Source organism: Sciurus carolinensis, chromosome 6, assembly GCF_902686445.1.
Source record: "Sciurus carolinensis chromosome 6, mSciCar1.2, whole genome shotgun sequence".
In the NCBI taxonomy this organism is placed as follows: domain Eukaryota; kingdom Metazoa; phylum Chordata; class Mammalia; order Rodentia; family Sciuridae; genus Sciurus; species Sciurus carolinensis.
This window is the reverse complement of record NC_062218.1, coordinates 145,996,865-146,013,576: the sequence shown is the minus strand read 5'-3', so window position 1 is coordinate 146,013,576 and position 16,712 is coordinate 145,996,865. Positions and strand designations below refer to the sequence as shown.

At 38.4% G+C, this 16,712-nt stretch overlaps 1 protein-coding gene across 1 annotated transcript; it reads left to right on the top strand.

Moving 5' to 3' along the window:
• The first annotated feature begins 10,092 nt into the window (after positions 1–10,092).
• On the top strand, positions 10,093–15,848 carry Med7 (mediator complex subunit 7). The gene is made up of 2 exons (XM_047556885.1): positions 10,093–10,159; positions 14,529–15,848. Exon 2 carries the CDS (start codon positions 14,546–14,548, stop codon positions 15,245–15,247), a length of 702 nt encoding a protein of 233 aa, XP_047412841.1. The 5' UTR covers positions 10,093–10,159; positions 14,529–14,545; the 3' UTR covers positions 15,248–15,848.
• The last annotated feature ends 864 nt before the right edge of the window (positions 15,849–16,712 follow it).

The window sequence follows — 16,712 nt, the reverse complement described above, 5'->3', positions numbered from 1 at the left end:
CCAAAGCCACAAAATTAAGATAACACACCTGGAGTGATAGGCTGAGAAGTCAGCAGAAATACTAAAAACAGGCTACAATCAGCTAGACAAGGTCACTGAAATGAAACCATTGAAACAGGACAACAGTCTTCTCCATACACCTGTTCTAAAAATAATACTGGGGACTCTCCCAGACGGTAAGGGGAAAATTCTAGATGGTAAGGGGCAAATGCATGAGGAGCATAGTCACTAATGTAACCTGCAGATACCTTTACCTTATTAGCATAGTAAAATGCATACCCCTAGATGGAGGTTTAGGATAGCAGTGAGCCATGTGACACATGGGGAAGCAGATGAAGAGTGCAGGTGCTACTGAAGCCACATCTCTACATGTGATGACATGAAGAGACTGAGACCCTGCCTACCTTATAGATGACATAAAAGCCATACACCTTTGTCTTTCGCTTGAGGAGATGTGACACTCTTGGTCAGGGCTGTTTCCCTTTATGCTCCAGCAGAAGACTCCCCAACAAAGCCTTGCCTATGCTTTAATTCTTTCTGGGTTGGTTTTTATTTCTACCATCTCCAGACCCAAGGACCTGAATTCCAGTAACACAGCCATTCTAGAAAAGAGTTTTTTAAGAACTAAACATGCAATTATCATGTAACCCAGCAACAGCACCACTAGGCATTTATCCCAGAGAAATTAAGACTTATCTTCACACAAAAATCTTCAAATATTTATAGGAGCTTTGTTCATAACGGTCACAAGTTAAAAAGAGCAAAAATGTCATTCTAGGGTCAAAATAACCTGTTACATCCATGCCATGGAATAACACTCAGAAACAAAAAAGAATGTACTATCTATCTATGTTGTTGCATAGATAAATATCTAGAGAACTATGGTAAATGAAAAAAGCCAGTCCCCAAAGGTATCACACCGATTGTTTCCCTTTACATAACCTTCTTGAAATGAAAATAATTATAGAAATAGGGAATAGATTAGTGGTTGCTATGTGTTACAGAGATGGGAACAAAAGGGAAGTGAATATGATATGAAAGGGTGAGAGACTGTTGTGGTGATGGAATTGTATCTTGACTACATCAGGGTCGTATCCTGGTTAAGGTATTGTATTGTACTATAGTTTTGCAAGATATTACCATTAAGGGAAACTGGGAAAGGTGTACAAGGTATTTCTCTGTATTATTCCTCACAATTACATGAGAATTTACAATTATCTCAAGTCAAAGAATTTAATTTACTTAGCAAGTTGTTTTGGATATTGACAAAAACATTCTAAAGTTTATCTGCGAGACAAAAGACCTAGAACAGCTGACTCACATGGAACAGAAAAACAAAGTCAAAGAACTGCCACCATGAGACTTTAAGATTTATTATAAAATTATAATAATGAAGACAGTGTGAAAGAATAGAGAAATAAATCAATGAAAGTGAAAAGCAAACCCAGAAATAGACACACATAAACACAGTCAACTGAGTTTTGATACAGAAGGAAAGGTAGTTCAATGCAGAAAGGATAGTCTTTTTGACAAATCGTGTTAAAACACTGGAAGCAATGAAGATGTCTTTCACTAGGTGAATGGATAATAAACTGTGGTACGTTCAGACAATGGAATATTATTAAAGGATAAAAAGAAATCAGCCATGAAGTCACAAAAAGAAATGAAAGAACTTTAATTTCATATGACCAAAAGGAGATGATCAGAAAATGCTACTATCTACTGTATGATTCCAAGTATGTGACATTCTGGAAAAGGTAAATCCATGGACACAGGAAAAAGTCTGGGGATTTCCTAGGGTTTGGAGGGAAAGAGGGATGGCCAGTTAGAAATCAGGGAATTTTTAGGGCAGCAAAACTAGTTTGGAAGGCAGCTATGCTCACTACTATACCACTAACACTTCACCACAATACAAACTACTTTGTATAGTTCTATAACAGTGGTGATATGTCAAACCCATGGAATGCACAGCACCAAGAGTGAACCCAGTGTGAACAATGGACTTGAAGTGATAATGATGTGCCGATGTTGGTTCATCAATATCAACTCTATCACTCTGGTGTGGGATGTTGATGTTAGGGGAGGCTGTTGAGTGTATACAGAGAGGGGCTATAGGAGAATTTTTTGCATTTTCCACTCAATTTTGTTGTGAATCTAAAACTGCTCTAAAAAATAAAGTCTACTAAAATAGTGGATTGGTTATAGAATTACAGTCTTTTCCTTTACTCTTGGGAAGAAAAGCTTTTACCTCCATTGCACATGACTTTTCAAATGTTTGTTGAAATCTGTAGGATTGGTATTTTTGTCCATTATTAACAGTACATACAGAAGAAGATACTAATAGAACTAACCAATGTCAAATTTCAAGGTCATTTTGAGATATGATTTTTTTAAATACATGAAATCGTAAATGAAAGGTGAGGGTGCTGTCACTGAAAGGGGGGGCAATCTGAGCAGCCTGCAGCCCTATCAGCCTGGAGCCCCCTGCCTCAGCAGTCACCAGGAAAGCATTTCCATCACTTAGAGATCAGTAACTGCCCGATTTTCTCATTTTACTAAGGTTTACACAGGGTGACCCATGAGACTGGTTGAACTCAGGTCTCTGGAATCTTAGGTCAAGACTTTTCATACTCTGGTTCGTCCTGATTGAATTGGAACGTTTCTTAGCCCAGGTTAACACATGTTATAGGTCAAATTGGGACTGAGATAGTGAACAATAAGGAGACAAAGGAATGCAGATTCAGAAGGAAGATAGTTAGGGCTGGGGAGATAGCTCAGTTGGTAGAGTGCTCGCCTCGCAAGCGCTAAGGCCCTGAGTTCAATCCCCAGCACCACAAAAAAAAAAAAAAAAAAAAAAAAAGAAGGAAGATAGTTAAATACCATGCATGTCTCAGACTGGAGTCTGTATGAACTAAAGAAATGGGAAGAATCTGAATTCATAAAACCTGTCCCTGTCCTTGGGAGGTCCCAAGTTTTAAGAAAAGTTCATTATAGATCTGAAACAGAATGGAACTAAGTAGGTAAAGACTTCTTTGAATCACTGCAGAGAAGTAATACTATATCTGCAGGGTCTAGGACAGTGCTAGCCTTTTGTGTGTGGGCAATAAATACTGCATGAATGAATAAATTTACTAGAAAATGAACACATCATTAAACTCTTAAAAACCTGCCTACGAGGAAATTTTCATCCAACTCTTTTGGAAAATAACTCTTTGAAGGTTAGAGTTGCTTAGACCTCCTCTCTTTCAATGGTAGTATTAAACTATTAATCCTGTCCTTCATTTAAAATGATAATATTTTATCCATCATGGATTTCTTAATTTTCATTTTTTTAAAAATGTTGCATTATAGTATAAATAATAGTATTTATCTTGGTAACTAAGTTCTGCTCCTCCCCTTAATTTTGCACCTGAAGCAAATGATTCACATGCTTCACCCTAGCTTTGGTCCTGATGTGAAGTGATGCTGAAAGCAGGTAGCTTGTGTTTGTACACACGTGTCATTCAAAATGGAATATTCCCTCCCTTTTTTTGGTTTTTTCTCAATATTCATCTTTCAACCAAACAATATTCAGCATTGGCTATGTGAGAGGCAATACTGGGAATAGTCAGGATGGCTTCCAGGTTAGTCGGGAACTTAGGAATAGTCATAGAAATAAAGCAGGCACAAATTACAACTTAAGGCAGAGAAGTCCTGAAATAAGTAAAGAAAAGAGGACATGAGTTGGTAGAGAGATAAGTTTTGTTTGGGTGAACTTGGAAAAACCTCTTGGAGAAGGTCACATTTGAGATGAACCTTAAAAAGGGAGCTTAAATGGATTGGATATAGCACAGATTCTTTTGGGAGCATGGAGAAAATCAATCAATCAAATAAAACAGGTAGATTTTGTGAAGAACAGTCATTACATGGCAAGGCTATTTTTTCTTTGGTGAGATTCCACATAATAATGTAAATATACTTCAATGTGAGCAATGGCTACCGCAAATAAGTCAAAAGAACTTACTTGCCTTTTTGTAGCACTCTGAATCCATTTTAAGTTCTTCAGTCTTAAGTTCTTCAGTTATCAAGAGATAACTGACCATCTCCCTCACTGGTACCCCATGTGCAGGACACTAATCTTTCTATTACTAAAGAAAATCTAGACTGCATAATACAGTAGATTCCAAATACAAGGGTTACTGCTGCCTCCTACTGGTTAAAAAAAAAATAAAAATGTTGCGAGCAAAGAAAACTGAATAACCTTCCCTTCCACGTGCTGAACATGGGCCTGGGTTGTTGAGATTGTTGTTAGTGAAGGGTCATTCAAATCAATGAAGTGACAACAACAAAAAATGGCGATTATAATTGAAATTATACTGCAGACTTCAGGGGAAAATGCATTATGATGATTCTTGCCCAAAGGACATCATTTAAAAGATTAGCCACAGGTTGAGAGAAAATATTTACAAACCACATATCTAATAAAGAACTTATATCCACAGTATGTGTATGTGTGTTTGTGTATGTGTATGTATATGTGTGTTTACAACCTTACAATTCAACAATTTGAGAACATGCCAATTAAAAAATAAATCATTGCACCAGGTACAGTGATGCACACCTGTATTATCAGTGCTCGAGAGGTTGAGGCAGGAGAATTTCAAGTTCAAAGCCAGACTCAGCAATTTAGTGAGACCCTGAGCAACTTAGTGAGACCATGTTTCAAAATAAAAAATAAAAAGAGCTGAGGATGTACTTCAGTGGTTAAGTGTGCCAGTAGCAATAACAATTCTAATAAAAAGAAAAAAACACTAGGAAAATGCCAATTAAAACCACTATATACCTATTAAAGTAACAAAGTTAAAAAAAGACAATTGCTGGGCACAGTGGCGCATGCCTGTAATCCCAGCAGCTCAGGAGGCTAAGGCAGAAGGATTGCGAGTTCAAAGCCAGTCTCAGCAACTTAGTGAGGCTCTAAGTAACTCAGTCTCTAAATAAAATATTTTAAAAAGTGTTGGTATGTGACTCAGTGTTTAAACAACCCTAGAATTGAATAATTCCCAGTACTAAAAAAAAAAAAATGGACAATTAACAAGTTCATACTTGAAGATGCAGAGCAGTTATAACTCACAGGTTGCTAGTAGAAATGAAAATTATATAGTCTCTTTAGAAAACTACTTGGAAGTTGCTTATATAGTTAACAATTATTATGTCCCAGAAATTCTATCCTATGTTGTCACCCAAAAGAAAAGAAAACATAGAGTCTTATATGTGAATGTTTATAGCAGTTTTATTCTTTTATTTAAGTTTTTAAAAAAAAAAATCTTAGTTGTCAATGAACCTTTATTTTATTCATATGCAGTGCTGAGAATCGAACCCAGTGCATCATGCATGCTAGGCAAGCGCTCTACCACTGCACTACAACCCCAGCCCCAGCAGCTTTATTCTTAACCACCCCTAACTGAAATAACCCAAATGTCCATCAACTGGTAGATGGATAAAGGAATTATGTATATCCATACAACAGAATACTCCTCACCTTAGAAAGGAACAAAGCACTGATACACGCAACAATTCTGGTGGACCTTGAAAGTATTATATTAACCCATTCTGTCCCATCATCCTAGATGTGGACTTATATTGATCAACAAATATATCACTTATGGTAATTTTGCACTTTTGCTAATTTCATTTGCAATATCTATAGAACTAGAAACTTGGAATTTAACAGGTTAAGAGAAATAAACCAGATATACTGCCTGATTATAATTATGTAACATTCTTGAAAAAGCAAAATTATATGAACAGAAATCAGATCAATAGTTACTAGGGGTTAGGCACGAAGGGAGGAAACTGAATACAAAGGGCCACAGAAGTTGTTCAGGTGATGGAAATGTTCTATATGTTAATTCTGGTAGAGATGGTTATTGGTATATCTTCAACAAGACTCATCTAACTGTACATTTAAAGTTAGTTTTACTATATATACATTATACTTCAATAAACTTGGCTTTAAAAACAATCAACAGGGTGGAGAACAATTAAGTATATTTTTGATTCACCTTAGGTATGAGGGACAATGATAATGTGCCAAAACCCTAAAAGAAGGAAAATGCCAGTTACTTCATACCCCTGCCTGGTTTTGTCCCCTCATCTCCCCTTACTCTTTCTTTGCTCACTAGTTATAGAGCACACAGGTGCCATTCCTGTCTCCAATTCAGGAAGATCATGGTGGCCTCAGGCTCTTGGCAATTGCCATCTCCAAGATCTCTCTGCAAGATTCATTTTTTTTCTCATTGTTCCATTTCCAAAGACCCTTGCTGTGACTTCCCTAGCCACCCTCTATATAAAGTAGCCACTCCAACCCACATCACAATCATATTAATCTATATAAGTTTTCCTCCCATAGCCCTTATCACTATTTGAAATTTCTATGTGTTTGCGTACTGTTGTCTGTGTCTCTTCACTAGAAGGTAGGTCTTTTGCATGCTTTCTTAATTTTTAAAGACTTGTTGAATAAATGTATTCCTTGTTAAACTATACTAGTTTAGATTCTTCAAACACAGGCATATAAACATTTATTATACATCATATTTTTACTGCCCCCTCAAACAATATGGATTTCAGGGCCATTAATCATTTATAGTCTACTGGAAAGAACACTGGAATGAGAGTCAAGTTCTAGATTCTAACCTTGATCCTGCTACTAACTGTAAGACACTATACTTTGGGGGCCAGTAATTCCATTTCTGAAAACTTATCTCAAGGAAAAAATTACACACATGCAAAAACACGTATACACAGGGATACTCATCAAACAGTGTACTTACAGTAGCAAAAACTGAGAGAAAAGTAATTTTACAGATTGGGCTTTGGTTAAATAGACTACATCCATCAAAGTCATGCTACGAATTAATTTTAAAAATGATAACTATATACTTGTTCCCACTTATCTAAGGTTTCAATTACCCATGGTCAATCAAGGTGTGAAAATATCAAATGGAAAATCAAAGAAATAAACTATTTTAATTAATTTATTTATTCGTGCTGGGGATCAAATCCAGGGCCTTATGTTTGCTAGGCAAGTACTCTGTCACTAAGCTATATTCCTAATTCCTAATTAAATAATTTATAAATTTAATTTATAAGTTTTAAATTGTGTTTCATTCTGAGTAGTGTAAAACAATCTCAGTGCTGCCAAGTTCTAGCCTGTCTGGAATATGAACCATATCTTTGTTCAAGGTATTCAGGTTATATGCTACCTGCCCCTTATTATTCACTTAGTAACTGTCTCAGTCAACCGTCTCAGTATTGCAGTGCTCGTGTTGAGGAGAGAGAGTGGCCACATTCATGTAACTTTTATTATAGTATAGTTATAATTATTCCATTTTATTATTACTTGTTAATTTCTTACCATACTTAGTTTATAAATTAAACTTTATCATAGGTATGTATGCATAGAGAAAAAACAGTATATATAGGATTGGTAACTAAATGTAGTTTCAGGTATTTACTAGGGGTCTTGGAATATATTCTGTGAGGATAGCAGGAGAACAAATGGATTGATTTTGATATTTATTTAATAAACATTCATTGAGTATTTGCCCATTTTAAGTTTTGATCTAGATGCTAAGAATATAGCAGTGGATAAAACAAATGTCCTATGCTCATAAATATAGCATTTTGATGGGGAAGAAAGATCATAAAAATAAATTACTACATTAAGATGATTTCTGTCATTAACATGTTCTATGAAGGACATATACTACAAATAAGGGAGTTTGGGGACATCTTCCAAGAGAATGATAAGACCATGCTATTATGTACAGAATGGTTAGGGAAGAATTCCCTGAGAAGATCATATTTGATCAGGGACCTGAATGAAGTAAGGAATGAAGCATGTGAATATCTATGGAAAGAGAGAGTTCCAGGCAAATGCAATGGCCCAGAGGCAGGAATGTCCTTGACAATTTTGAGAGAAAGAAATAAAGCCAGTGTAGCTGGAGAAGAGTAAGCATAGAAAAAAATGGTGGGTAATGATAAGTATACAAAGACTAGATTTTGTAGGACCTTATATAGGCTATGATGGAGACATTAGATTTTATTCTTTTTTAAAAAATTAAAAAGGTGGAAACAATACCTTATTTTATTTTTTTAAATGTGGGGCTAAGGCTCGAACCCAGGGCCTCACACATGCTAGGTGAGCATGCTACTACTGAGTCACAACCAAGCCCTAGATTTCATTCTAAATGTGATGAGAATCTTTGGAGAATCTTGAATAGAGGAATGAGAGGTTCAAGACTACATTTTAAGAGAGTTCGGTAAACAGACTAAGGAAGGATAAAAGTGCAAGAGAGGAAATCAGTTGGAGGCTGTATCAGAAGTTCAAGTGCCAGGGAATAATGACGTAAATTGGGATCATAGCAGTGGGATTGGTGAAAATTAGTCCTATGTGAGCCTTTACTTATTTTTAAATTGAAGTAATACAAAAGGCTCATATGGTAGTTTCAGTGGGGTACTGAGAGGCACAGACAACTCCTTTCATTTCTGCTTTTGTGAATGAGTTAAGTGTCACTGGGTAAAGATGTCTAATACATTTGAATACAGGGGTCTGAAGGGCAGAGTGTTCCAGAACCTGCATACCATCACTTGGATGTTACTGGCTGGATTATATCTGGTTGAGAAGTGGCTTGGGAACCGAGCCCTGGGGCAAATGTGACAAACGTTACTGACAGATGGAGTGAAATGAGGACTGCAAATGACCACTGGAAGTCACTGATGTACGACATACAGGTGTCAGGAGTAGAGAGAAACGCCTGATTAGGGCATGCTCAAAAGTGGATAAATTTCTTCATCAGAAAATTTGCTGTTGGCTGGGTGTGGGGGTGTGTGGTTATTGAGAGGGAGGAACCTAAAGATTAAAAGGTAATTAAAAGATACATTAGCTAGTTGAAAAGTGTAGAGAACTTCTTTGGAACCTGAGATAACTGGAATGCAAATACAAATCTGATAGTTGATCATAGAGAGGAATTATTAATTTCCTGTAAAATAAGATAATGATTCTATGGTTATATGAAAAAATGTCCTTACCTTTTGGAAATTCACGCTGAAATAGAAAAGAAACATCTATGGGCAGATAACTGTTGAGTATACTTTACTTTCTACTTTTGCTTAAGGTCGAAATTCTTCATATTAAACTTTAAAAAAAACAAAGATTCTTATTTTTAAAGAGATAAAGTTGAGCACTTTCATAGGAATAACAACCTTACCGTTTATGTGTATGTAACATGCTTTGATTCCCACAAGCTAAGAAATTTGTTACATACTTCTTGTAAAAATAATCCCCAAAAGAAACATTTACATCAGTTTTTTTGTTTTTCATTTGGTAATTTGTGGGCTGTAAAAATAAAAGGCATCTGTGAATTTGCAAATGTAAATAAAAGTGAATGGATGGTTAAGAAATGGAGATTCAGGGCTGGTGTTGTAGCTCAGTGGGAGAGCGCTTGCTTAGCGTGTGTGAGGCACTGGGTTTGATCCTCAGCACCACATAAAATAAATGAATAAATAAATAAAATAAAGGTAATTTGTCCATCTACAACTAAAATAATAATAATTAAAAAAAAAGAAATGGAGATGCAGAAAATATTACTGGTTCCCAGTCAGATTCAAAAATACTATCTATCAATCAGATAAATATAGAGAGTTCGATTTCATTTGTTTGTTTTTTCATTATTTAGAGTCCAATTTCATTTATTAAACATTAGTTGGACAGTGGGTTAACGTTGGTATAATTTAAAAAAAAAAAAACCTGCCTCTGTATTTTCTATGTAAATCAAACGAATGTCTTAACTTTAAGTGATAATTTTTTAAAGGCGAGAAAAAAGGAAATATTCTTTTGCTGACAAAAGTACAAGGTAATAATCGCCACACCTGGCAGGTTTCCACCTCGACAACCACAGAGCACCGCTGGATGACGCGGGGCTGGATGACGATCCCGGAGGCACATGCGCAGGCGCAGTAGCAAGGCATAGGCCTTGGGCGGGACTAGGGCCCCGATTAAAGGACAGTCCTTGCAGCCAATCAAAGGACAGCATCGGCGGCTTCTTCCTGAGAAGCAAACCGGAAGTCGGATTTCGGCTGCGGTGGCGAAGGCTACTGCCTGGGTAAACCGAGAGCTGAGGTGAGTGGGCGGCAGCGGCTTGGGGTCTCGGTCCTCGTGCGGTTTTCCTTCCGGACCTCGCCGCTTCCTCTAGACCAGGCTGGGCACCGGCAGGCCTGGCGAGCTTCGGCCTCGGGGGCGCTGCCTCGCTTTCCTCATGCACTCGGAAAGCGCGTCCTCCCTGCCGCCCGGAGGCTCTGGGTGGGCTGCCGGGCGGAGGTGCTCTCGGCGCGCGGGGCTGATGAGCCCCAATGCGGGCTGGGAAGCCCGGGCTCCGGTCCCCCGCCACTGGTTCTCCGCCGTGCGACCTTGGCGAGCCATTTGCCCTCGTTGGCCCTCTGTAAAATGGGATGACCGTCGCCGTCCCTCCTCCTGGGAACCGTTGTGAAACGCGCGGAGTTAAGGGGGCCGCGAGGGATGGAGTGCAAGCCCCGATCCTCAGGTTCATCGGCGAGGTTTTACAAACAACCTCCAGGGCTGGGCCAGGTGGTGCGCCCCCGAAACCCCAGCAGCTCGGGAGCAAGGTGGAGGCCAGGTTGGGCAACTTAGGGAGACCCTGCCCCAACGTGAAGGGCTGGGGGTGTGGCTGAGTGCGGAGCACCCCGGGTTCACTCCCCAGTGCAGACCGGTGACGCAGAGGGCTCCCTCCGCAGATCGACTCTCCAAGGGTGGGACCCTGGAGTGCCTTTTTTTTGGTGCAGACTCCCCCAGCAAACCCTAGGTTTGAGTCTGAGAATCGACTGCTTGGTGCTGGTTTTACTAAAATAAGATCTCCATTTTCATTACCCTGTGTACACGTATGTTACGTGAATGGTATGAATCTACATCGTGCACAAACATAGAAACGAGGCGTACCCCATTTGTGTACAATGAATCAAAATCCGGCCTGTAAAAAATTTTTAAAAATTCATAAAAAAACCCATCTCCATTGGCTTTGAACAGTTCTGTCTAAAAAGAGGTGGTAGAGAAAAGTTAATTTCATTTTATTTTAGTTTTTGTACTGGGAACCGGACCCAAAGTCGCTTAACCACTGAACCACATCCTCACCCCACCACCCTTTCTTTCTTTCTTTCTTTCTTTCCCCCTCCCCCTCCCCTCCCCCTCCTTTCCCTTTCCCCTTCCCCTTCCCCTTCTCCTTCCCCTTCCCGAGATTTGGTGTCGTTAAGTTGCTTAGGTCCTCTCTAACTTTCTGAGATCGTCCTCAAATTTAAGCGATCCTCCTGCTTCAGCCTCCTGAGTCACTAGGATTATAGGTGTGTGCTATCACACCCAGGGAGAAACTTAATTTCTGTAATATGTGAAGTACTTGGGTGCTTTAGACAGGTCTCCCCCCCACCCTCCCAAGAGTTTGTGCTTTGAAGCTAAAAGGACCTGGGAATAAAAATTATCATTGTACCATTTACTGGCGTTTTGATCTGATGTGAACACTTTACGTTAAGACTTGGGATCCTCATCTCTAAAACGAACTTGGTAATAGTTTTTAATGGGAAGAATTGTAAAGATTACATTAAGAGAAAGCATAAAATGATGGAACTTGTCTTGTGTTTGACCTTTGCAATGACAACTGCAATGATGCACATTTGTAGAGAAGCACAGAACAGAACCCCCAACCTAAAAAGGTTTGAGTGGTAAAACCTGGGCTGTCTAAAGTTTTATTTTTAAGAACCAGTTCAGTGTTAATTGTATGACTTTGGTTATTGTACTGTGGTTATAAGAGAACATTCTTGTTTTAGGAATATACACTGAAGTATTTGGGTATAAAAAGATGAGAAACCAGTGAAGCAAGTGAGTGGAAGAAGATGTAGAGACTGTAGTGCCCCTGGCCTATAATCCCAGATACTCAGGAGTCTGAGGCAGCAGGGTTGCAAGTTCAGGGTCAGACTGGGCAATTTAGAGATTAGAGATCCAGTCTCAAAATAAGTAAAATAAACCTGTAATACCAGTGACTCCAGAAGCTGAGGCAGTAGGATTACAAGTTTGGGCCGACCTCAGCAACTAAGTAACTTAGCAAGACCCTTTCTCAAAATAAAAAATAATCACTGGGAGTCAGTGGTTAAGTGCCCCTGGGTTCAGTCCCTGGTACAAAGAAAAAAAAGTTGGGACTGTAGCTTAGTGGTAGAGTGCTTGCTTATCTCAGAAAGGCCATGGGTTGGACCCCCTGCCACACACACAGTCACATAAAACATTTAGAGAATGTGACTTTTCTGTAAGATAAGTTTTCTAAATTAAGTTGGAAAAGTCAATTATAACTGCAACTAAAGCATATTGTAAACTGTTGAAATGATACATGTTTTTATAGCCTTTCATCCATTTTTTTAATGGTTATGTAGACATTTTTATTCAGCTATCATTGATGAAGGAATAGATTATTTCCAATTTTTCTACTCTATTCAGACGATGCTGCATTAAACATCCTTGTGTACATCTTTGCTTGTAGCAGAATGTTTGTGGGGTAAAATTCTAAAAATGGAATTGTTGATTCAAAGAATATCAGCATTTAAAATTTTGGAATTGCCAGATTAAATATGTGTGTATGTGTCCTTTTTCATTAGTTGTCTAAGTGAATTTCCCCAAAGTCTTGGGTGGTACTGGCCTAAGAACTTGAATTATGCAGTGATCATGGATGATGTGCCTTCTACTGTGAGGTTTGGAATAGGCCTTCCTGCTGTGAAATTGGAATGACTACTCTGAAGAAACTAAGAGAAGACTATGACCACTCTACTAAAATCCAGAGTCTCCTACATAGGAAAAGTTCTAATATCTTTTTTTGGTATTGGGGATTGACCCCAGAGGTGCTTTATGATTTGAGTCACATCTCCAGCCCTTTTTATTTTTTATTTTGAAACAGTGCCTGGTTAAATTGCTGAAGCTGGTCTTGAACTTGAATTCCTCCTCTCTCAGCATCCCAAGTCACTAGGATTACAGGCACATGCCAGTGGAAATATTCTAGTATCTGTGGAATGATAGAATGTTTGAAATCTTGATAACCTTTAAAAGAGTTTTGAGACATACTGACCTTGAAGTTTGGATAGAGGAGGAGAGGCAGAGGCAGTAATGGGAACTGGGTGGCCTGGGACATAGGAGGAAAACATGAATGTTGAGGTCGCAGAAGCTGAGAAAAGAGAGGCGTATGTTGTGAAGGGGAGAAAAAGCACCTGATTAAGATGAAAATAGGTATCATTTGGATTTTATAATGTGATTACTGAGGACTTTGATGAGCAGTTGTACTGGAGTGGGAGGGGATTGGGAAATGACAAAAATGAATGTAGAGATGACTGGTAATGAATTGTGGGTTGGTATAGTCATGGTATGTCATGTTGTCCCTGACTAGTGCATGCATCCTTGATTCTTGGCAATATTCTCTGCCCCAGTGTGGTTTGGTAGAAATCTAGAGCTGCTTCACAGTTGCCCTCAGTTTCCCACAGATTCCAAGTACAATACTGCTACCAGTATGTTACTTCATTTTGGAGGATGCTTTATCTTGAAACTGATAAGTTCAGTCTAAAAGAGCACTTGGGAATCTTATTGGATCATATACCTACCCTTAAAGTGGAATGAGTGGAGGTTATCGTGACCTAAAAAGTTACTGAGTTTGAATTTGACTTTGAAATTTATGTAGGAAAGTTGATGTGTCCATATAAAACTGTGAGGGACAGTAAGATATGAAGTTGGGTTATCATTTACTCCAGGAACCTTGAATAACACCAGGAGTCTGAAATTTAGCATTGTTAATTTGTCAGATTGTTTATTAACATTACAAGTAAGTGTTTGCTTTTGGAAATCAAAATAAAAGTGATTGTGGTATAATAGTGGGAGAAGCATGTGTACCTTGGCTATGGAAAAAGAGTAGAGAAATGGAGGGTAACTGTTGAGGGGTTTGGAATTCAGATTTTCTTTATAGATAAAAAGATGCTACAACATTTTTTAATGCTGATGGAATTATTAAAAGAATGAATATGTGCATGGTTGATATAATGCTTAATTTAGAAAAAAAACAAAAAACAGTAGCCTTCACTTACTGTAAATGTTAATTTTAGAAACTGAGGAGATTCTTTTGTCCTGCACACCAAAGTCAGAAGAAGGAAGAAAATATTCTGCCTATAGGTGTGGTGGTGCACACCTGTATTCCCAGTGGCTTGGGAAGCTGAGACAGGAGGTTTCTAAGCCAGCTTCTGCAACTTAGAAAGGCTGTAAGCAACTCAGTGAGACCCTATCTCTAAATAAAATATAAAAAAAACAAAACAAAAAACTGGGAATGTGACTCAGTGGTTAAGTGCCCCCTGTATTCAATCCCTGGTACCAAAAAGAAAATATTATTCTGCCTTATTCACCAATAATGCGACAGGTTTGATTTATAGCTCTATTCTAAATCTTTGGTCTGTTTCTGTAGGTTCTTGATCTTTTACAATGGGTGAACCACAACAAGTGAGTGCACTTCCACCACCTCCTATGCAGTACATCAAGGAATATACAGATGAAAATATTCAGGAAGGCTTAGCTCCCAAGCCGCCTCCTCCAATTAAAGACAGTTATATGATGTTTGGCAACCAGTTCCAGTGTGATGACCTTATCATCCGTCCTTTGGAAAGTCAGGGCATTGAACGGCTTCATCCTATGCAATTTGATCACAAGAAGGAACTGAGAAAACTCAATATGTCTATCCTTATTAATTTCTTGGACCTTTTAGATATCTTGATAAGGAGCCCTGGGAGTATAAAACGAGAAGAGAAGCTAGAAGATCTTAAGCTGCTATTTGTACATGTGCATCATCTTATAAATGAATACCGACCCCACCAAGCAAGAGAGACCTTGAGAGTCATGATGGAGGTACAGAAACGTCAACGACTTGAAACAGCCGAGAGGTTTCAGAAGCACCTGGAACGAGTAATTGAGATGATTCAAAATTGTTTGGCTTCCTTGCCTGATGATTTGCCTCATTCTGAAGCAGGGATGAGAGTAAAAACTGAGCCAATGGATGCTGATGATAGTAATAATTGTACTGGACAGAATGAACAACAAAGAGAAAATTCAGGTCATAGAAGGGACCAGATTATAGAAAAAGATGCTGCTTTGTGTGTTCTAATTGATGAAATGAATGAAAGACCATGAAAGATATTTCTCTTTTTTCATTTTGTTAAATAACATCATATAGTCCTCACTTGTGGGCAGTCTTAACAGAGGTATAACTAAAAATATAAAGGAATTTGTTTGTCTTGATGCCAGTTTTTCAGTGGTGAGATGCCTTAGGCAGTAATTTCACTGTGGAACAAGCTTAGGCAAATGAATACACCTACATAAGAGAAATCACCTTAAAACGTAAAGTGTTTGCTGTTGTGTGGGATAGTCCGATTTTTGGAGTAGCAATAAAATTTTGAAGATATCCTTAGTACTAACTAGCAGGCTGTCATCCTTGAAAAAGTATCTTGTTATATGCTTGAATAATGATGGATAAAGGATATTGATATAAATGTGAAAGTATGAAATTTTTAGACTATTTCATTAAATAGTTTGCTTAATCTCCAAAAAGCATGTTGAAAGAGGAACCCAGATGAATTAAAAAACAGGAACTCTTCCTCATATCTATTTCTGTACACTCACTATCTCGGCCTCTTCTCTCTAACCTACATGGAATGTTGAGGTGGGAATTTCATAAGTTATTTTTCCAATTATTCAAGTAGTAAGTTCTTTTTTTTTTTTTTTTTTTTTTTTTTTTTTTTAATACTGAGGATTGAACCCAGGGGCTCTTAGCCATTGAGCTACATCTCCAACCCTTTTTATGTTTCGAGATAGGATCTTGCCAATTTGCCGAGGCTGGCTTTGACCTCCTGAGCCACTGGGATAACAGGCATGTGCCACTGTGACCGGCCTTCTCAGTTGTATGCATTTGTTTTAGTAATTAAGACATCCACGTAGTTAAATACCCATTTCCTTTAAATCTGAGCTCAGGCTTGCTTAAGGCTGGAAGCCTGCAATGGAGAAAGGGTTTGGTGGCAGAGATTGCTAGATGTCTGCCAAAATTTTTGCTTCCTTTTCAGATATGTTACTTAGTAATGGCTGCCCAGCAAGGGACCACATATACTGAGTTAGGACTATGCATCTATATGAGACCATGTGACTAAGTTCTACACAGTAGGAATTCAGATAAGCTCTGTTAAAATTTCTTGCATGATCCTCCTGTATATACCTTCTACTAATTAGATGGAATACCCAAAATAACTGGAAGCCACTTGAAGATGGCAAAGAATGTCATTTGGACCTCGAATGATTGTGAGGCCTCGTTCTTCCTTTCGTTAACTCCACATACTTCCCACCTAATTTGATTTTATGTGAGCAAGAAATAAATTTGTTTTGACTAAGATTTTACTTTTGCACCTCGTTTTCCTTTCACCCTACCCTTCTTCCACCAAGGTGGAGAGAGAGCCTTGTATCTGAGGTGGTCTGCCTGGCATTTTTGTAATATAGGCCAGTGACTTCAAAATGTCATCCTGGACCTACAGATTCACCTTAACTCAGGAGCTTTGTAGAGATTTCTTGACCCTGTCAGGAGTCCACTTAATGCTTTGACTCTAACCCT

What these genes read in the sequence shown, in the direction of transcription:
- Med7 (XM_047556885.1), top strand. Translation starts at nt 14,546, where the DNA reads ATGGGTGAACCACAACAAGTGAGTGCACTTCCACCACCTCCTATGCAG.